At 41.4% G+C, this 6,506-nt stretch overlaps 1 protein-coding gene across 1 annotated transcript; it reads left to right on the top strand.

Moving 5' to 3' along the window:
* Positions 1-3,157: 3,157 nt before the first annotated feature.
* On the top strand, positions 3,158-4,729 carry LOC119336078. Its single transcript, XM_037608111.1, has 4 exons — positions 3,158-3,484; positions 3,809-4,033; positions 4,160-4,303; positions 4,481-4,729. The coding sequence occupies exons 2-4, from the start codon at positions 3,831-3,833 to the stop codon at positions 4,677-4,679; spliced, it is 546 nt and encodes a 181-aa protein (XP_037464008.1). The 5' UTR covers positions 3,158-3,484; positions 3,809-3,830; the 3' UTR covers positions 4,680-4,729.
* The last annotated feature ends 1,777 nt before the right edge of the window (positions 4,730-6,506 follow it).

Raw genomic sequence — 6,506 nt, 5'->3', positions numbered from 1 at the left:
AAATGCTCTCTTGCTTCACTTATATTTATTTGAGAGTTAGTAAAAAGTTTAAGAAATTCTGTCTTGCTTCACTTAAATTAATTTGAGAGAAAGAAATATTATGCTCATGATCTTCACTTATATTTGTTTGAGCTTATCAAAAGCAACACATGAAAATTAGTTCCAAAGTGATAGATATCCAAGAAGGATATAATAAAAACTTTCATGAAGATCATTGGACAAAATAAACTTGATTCCTTGTAATAGTTTTGAGATATGATGATGTGATTTGTGAGTCATGTTGATGAGTAATTGTTCTTTAGTAAGAATATTGGTGTTAAGGTTGGTGATTCCCTATGCAAGCACGAAAGTCAATAGTTATGCAATGAAATTACATCCTACTTGTGGTGCATTATTCGGTTTTAATTATGCTTAATGCTTGCTTATGATATTATTCGTTTCTTGGTTTGTTGCTTCTCAATATTTTGCTAGCCTTCATTTTTCACTAAGTAGGATCACTACTTGTGCACCCAAAATACTTTAAACCAGTCTTGCCACATGATTTCACTATATATATCTATATGCAGTATTATTTTGCCGTTCTAAGAACCTTTGTATGTGCCATTTCTAATTTTCAAAATAAATTTCTCTTTTGTGTGCTCATACCGCTTGCGAGGTGGTGAGGGTGGCCGATATTTTCCATGCTAGATGTGTTATTCTCACGATGATTGTTTATTCACTTGTCATTGCACGAGAGTAACGCAAAGGTATTAGGGATGCCCAGTCCCGAAATGAAAAATGACTTTACTTTATGTTGTCAAATAATAAATTCCTTGGAAAGTGTTCGTATGGAGGGCACCAGTGGATATAGTTAGCCATGGAAAGTGAAAGTATGGTGGAAAAAGGAATAAACTTTATTTTCTATTTGGGAACCGCCTATGATATATCTAGCATGGAAAGTGTGGTGAACTTTAAGTCGTTTTCGTTGGTTGGAAAATTATGCCTCCCAAAAAAAATTATTTCTATATTTTTTGCTTTGAACTCTGGCACCTCTACAAATCCCTACTTTCCTCCACGAAGGGCCTTTCTTTTACTTTATGCAATTTTTATTTTTAATTTGAGTCTCCATCTTCTCTTATAAAGCACCAACTAGGAGGCATTATGATCGTACTTGAGTATTGGGTGTAGCTAATATGCGAGTGTGTTTCATGAATGGATCAATGATTGAGCATTGATGGGCTAGGGATAACTTATTTTAGCATTGAAATTTTGAAAGACTTGGTTGCTTGTTAATATGCTTGAGTATTTAAGTCTCATGTCAAAACTAGACTATTGCTTTGAACCATATAAAAGTCCAAATGTCCATGCTATAAAGAAAATAATATGAGATGACACGTTAGGCAACATTCGACATCAAAAATTCTGTTTTTAGCATTTACCTACTCGAGGACGAGCAGGAATTAAGCTTGGGGATGCTGATACGTCTCCAATGTATCTATAATTTTTGATTGTTCTATGTTGTTATATTATCATTCTTGGATGTTTTACAATCATTTTAGAGTCATTTTATATCATTTTTGGTACTAACCTATTGACATAGTGCCAAGTGCCAGTTGTTGTTTTCTGAATGTTTTTCTACATCACAGGAAATCAATACCAAACGGAGTCCAAACGCAGTGAAACTTTTTTTTGGACTAGAAGACTTCCAGTGGGCCGGAGAAGCGCCTAGGGGGGGTGCTCCGAGGGGAGCACAACCCACCAGGGTGCGCCTGGAGGCCCAGGCGCGCCCTGGTGGGTTGTGCCCACCTCGGTGGCCTCCCGAACTACCTCTTTGATCTATAAATACCCCAATATTCTAGAAATCCTAGGGGAGTCTACGAAAATCAATTCCAGCTGCCGCAAGTTCCAGAAACACCAGATCCAATCTAGACACCATCACGGAGGAGTTCATCATGTCCATTGGTGCCTCTCTGATGATGCATGAGTAGTTCTTTGTAGACCTACTGGTCCGTAGTTAGTAGCTAGATGGCTTCCTCTCTCTCATTTGATTTTCAATACAATGGTCTCTTGGAGATCCATATGATGTAACTCTTTTTGCAGTGTGTTTGTTGAGATCCGATGAACTTTGAGTTTATGATCAGATCTATCTTTTTATCCATGAAAGTTATTTGAGTCTTCTTTGAATCTCTTATATGCATGATTACTTATAGCCTCGTATTTCTTCTCCGATATTTGGGTTTTGTTTGGCCAATTGATCTATTTATCTTGCAATGGGAAGAGGTGCTTTGTGATGGGTTCGATCTTACGGTGCTTGATCCCAGTGACAGAAAGGGAAATGACACCTATGTATCATTGCTATTAAGGATAACATGATCAGGTCTATTTCTACATAAATAGATCTTATCTACATCATGTCATCGTTCTTATTGCATTACTCCGTTTCTCCATGATCTTAATACACTAGATGCATGCTGGATAGCGGTCGATGTGTGGAGTAATAGTAGTAGATGCAGGCAGGAGTCGGTCTACTAATCTTTGATGTGATGCCTATATAATGATCACTGCCTGGATATTGTCATGATTATTTGAAGTTCTATCAATTGCCCATCAGTAATTTATTCACCCACCGTTTGCTATTTTTCTCGAGAGAAGCTACTAGAGAAATCTACGACTCCCGGGTCTCTTTATTATATTTGCCTTTGCTATCTATTTTCCTTTACTTTTATTTTCAGATCTATTAAATAAAAAATACAAAAATACCTTCCTGCACTTTATTTTATTTGGCGTTCAATCTATCAAATTATTACAAATTTCTCACATCTGTTTGCCAATTTCTGGCACCGTTGCTCGAAAGGGATTGACAACCCCTTTAACACGTCGGGTTGCGAGTATTTGTTATTTGGGTGCAGTTGCTCTTTACGTAGTGTTGCGTGGTTTTTCTACTGGTTCGATAACCTTGGTCTAGTCACTGAGGAAAATACCTACGATCGCTGTGATGTATCATCCCTTCCTTTTTAGAAAAATACCGACGTAGTCTAGCAGACATCATGGCGCCGCCCGCCACCTCCTCCTCCCGGCCGGTGCAGCCCCGACTCCTCTACTTCCTGGTCGGTGCCACCGCACCTCCTATTCTTCACCCTGACCACCTACTCCAACCACACCTCCCCTGACCCCGCCGCCGGGCACTGCCCCACCACCTTCACTGCCTCGCGCTACCGCCGCCCTTACTCACGGGGCCCCCTCCACCTTCTCCAACCAAGGCCCCTAACACTACCTCCTATCACTTCCCTCCGCCGCCGGCCAGCGGGGACGCCGGATCCCTACGCCGTCAGGGCTACCGCGAGCCACTGCCATCCTCCCACATACCAACTCCCCCAGCCAGCACCGCTCAATCCCTGGCCACTCGCCCCTCCCCCTCAGCTGCGTGGTTGGCGACTTTGGTGACTCTCCGTCCACGGATTCGGTCGTCCCCCGACCGCCAGACCGCAGGCAGCGAGTTCCTCAGGTGAGATATCCTCCCCCGGCCTACGGCAAGTTCTCTTGCCCCCCTCCCCTCCGACGAGCTCTCCTGCATCCCCTTCCCTCCTACGAGCTGGCCTGAAGACAGACGAGGCTCCCGATGCAGTTCGATTTCGTGGGTGGTGCCGTGCGGTGTGTGTGTCTTGCAGCTCGCTTGTGTCTTGCAGCTCAGAGCAATCGGCAAGCAACTCTGAGCGATTCGGTCACCTGCACACACTGAATTCGTCTCAGCCCTCACCTCCGCCGGCAGATTTGTAATCTCCACTGTTCGGTACCATGTATTTGTAGTTTACTTTATACTATCTTGCAGGTTATTTGTTCTCTATGGCGGTATGTGTTGTGCACTACACCCATGTGTATCGAGGAGATGCAGTTTGGTTTCCAGTCCCATGACGTGCAGTGGCGGCAGTAGCTATGGGAGCATAGCAGCAGATGGCGGTGTGCAAAGGAGGTCGTTTGATCCGTTTCTCGTGGCCTCCGATTGCTCCGCCGCTAGCAGCTATCTCTACATCATAGCTTCTGCTCCTGAATACTGGTTTGCCTCCATCCCGTGACCAAGTGTTAGTTTTTTTTCTCTCTGAACCAATTCCTCACCGCTGCAGACTTTTGAAGCAACTCCTGTTGTCCCACGAAGTCATGCCACTCTATTCTTCATCCTTAGGGTCAAATCGGGAAGACGAGGACACCCACTGCTCTGGCACCCGCAAGCTCCCGTGCAGTTTGTGCGGTGTGCCAATGAAATTCAGAGTCTGGCTGTGTGGTGCGGATCATGTGCGTGTGCAGTCTGGGCATGGACGGATATCGAGTATGCATACATGGTTTGGGAGCAAAAACATCAGCGTGCAGTTCAGTGTTTTTTGCTGTAGTTCGCTATTCTAATTAGTAGTACACTTCAGACTCACTTTTTTTGTTTTTGGATGGAAATCTTCAATGCACTACAATTTGCTATCCGTTGTTCTTACGGCTCAGTTTGCTTTTGCAGGAGATGGGGAAACAACAAAAAAGGGGATAAAGTGAACTCCGCCTCCGGGATGCCCCCGCTCACACTGCCACTAGACCTATTTTTACTATCAGACTCACCGGGCCATCGCCAACTCCCCAAGCAGTACACTTTCATACTGTCAGCACCGGCTACAGCAACGCTCCAATTTTTGTCGTTCACTTTTTTGTTTACATATTGAAGGACATCTGTGTTAACTTCAAAAGTTGCCCACTTTGGCAAAACAGCTGAAAAAAAAGAAAACTACAATGTAGTGCACTTCGAGGGACTCCACGGTCCACTTCTCATAAAAAGAAAAGATGTTTCCCGATTCATGATGTACGCTTTGGCTCTTTTCAAATAAACAACATGCAGTTTACACTCCTTCTCCCTCTTCCAAAAAGGTTAATCAAATGGAAATTAGAAAAAACAAAAAATAGGATAAATAACAAATAAATATAATAAAAACAAAAAAAGATGAAGCTCACTAGCTCTCACCATGTAGCTCGGATGCATTTATAAAAAAAGTAAAAAAATGACAAAAAAATGATATGCTTCAATGTTTCACTTAGACTCGTGTTGCGGTTCACTTTTCCTCTTGATGTGGTTCACTTGGCCTCATCTCTGCGGTCCACTCTCATTCATAAAAAAAGAACTCATTCATAAAAATAAAATAGTAAAAGAGTAGAAGAACCATGCAGCTCGCTTGCCCATCCGATGCAGTGCGGTTTTCAGTCTGAAGTAGTGCGTTCATGTGTCTGATACGGTTCACTCGTCGATTTTGGTGTCGCGAAAAACAGTGTTCGTGTTTTCGTATTTTTAATACTGCTCTTAAACCGTAAGGAATTAGAGAGTGTTCTATATCAAGAAGTTGCGTCTCGGTGATATCTTTCCAACGGCGTATCGTTTGGATCATTCCGACGAGCGATTGAAAAATTTTACGAAAAAACGGCCGCTGCCACTCGTCGCCCGCCGCACGATTTTCAAAATTAACTTAAAACCGTAAGGAATCTCAAAAATATTTCAACATATCAAACTTGCACCTTGTCCGTAGCTTTCCAATGGCGTATTACACGCCTCGTTTGAACAAACGGTTAAAAATTGGAGCAAAAACAGTACCAAACATTTGATATTTTTTTTGAAAAACAGAATTCCGTGATTTAGTAAATTTGAAACTGCTCTTAAACCGTAACGAATTAGACAAAATAATACATATGAAAAAGATGTGCCTTGGCGATATCTTTCCAACGGTATATCATTTGCTTCATTCCGACGAGCGGTTTAGAAAAAAACACGAAAAATGCTCGCTGTCACTCGTCATGCGCCGCACTGTTTTCGAAACTGCTCTTAAACCGTGATGAATCTAAAAAAAAATCAACATGGTGGACTTGTGCCTAACCCATAGCTTTTCGAGGGTATACTACACGCCTCATTCCGACCAACGATTGAAAAACTGGAGCAAAAATAGTACCGAAAAAACACCGCATGTAGTTTTTTCGGACACGAAGTTCACTAGTTTGAAGATGGATCTACTTGGGATGATAATTTGCTACACTATAGTATTGCAATGCCTTTGCTACAGAAAGTGCAATGCCCTCGCGTTGAGTGTGCAGTGCAGAAGTGTTATCAAAATAATTATTCTGCTAATATTAGCAAAATAGACCGGCTGATAGGGATTGACTATTCGTAACCCTGGGTGAGGAATAGTTATTCTTCCCCCCCTCTACTTTACCATCAATGCATCATTATTTTATGTTCCGTAAGTTTTGTCTTATTTCCGATGTAAGAAGAGATAGTAAGAAAATATATAATGTCGTAAAAAATATTTTATGTTATGTAAAATTACAAACATAAAAACATAGTGTAAAATACACATAAACTATAATTTTTCTTGTCTTATGACCTATATTTTTATTTTCTTATGCTAAATTTTACGTAATGAATCAATAGGAATGTAAGTATTTGATTTTCAAATGTAATTTAATTATGAAATGATCGTAAGATTACCTCAGGTGAAGAATAACTTATT

This window comes from Triticum dicoccoides, chromosome 7B, assembly GCF_002162155.2.
Source record: "Triticum dicoccoides isolate Atlit2015 ecotype Zavitan chromosome 7B, WEW_v2.0, whole genome shotgun sequence".
Taxonomy (NCBI): Eukaryota; Viridiplantae; Streptophyta; class Magnoliopsida; order Poales; family Poaceae; genus Triticum; species Triticum dicoccoides.
Note: the sequence above shows the minus strand (reverse complement) of the source record. Positions and strands in the feature narration are given on the sequence as shown.

Bases quoted from the DNA above. Each gene is read 5' to 3' on its own strand.
- LOC119336078 (XM_037608111.1), top strand. From the start codon at position 3,831: ATGTGTTGTGCACTACACCCATGTGTATCGAGGAGATGCAGTTTGGTT. The intron at 4,034-4,159 runs GTTTGCCTCCAT...CTTCATCCTTAG, and splicing joins GCTTCTGCTCCTGAATACTG to GGTCAAATCGGGAAGACGAG. The intron at 4,304-4,480 runs GTATGCATACAT...TTGCTTTTGCAG, and splicing joins TGGGCATGGACGGATATCGA to GAGATGGGGAAACAACAAAA.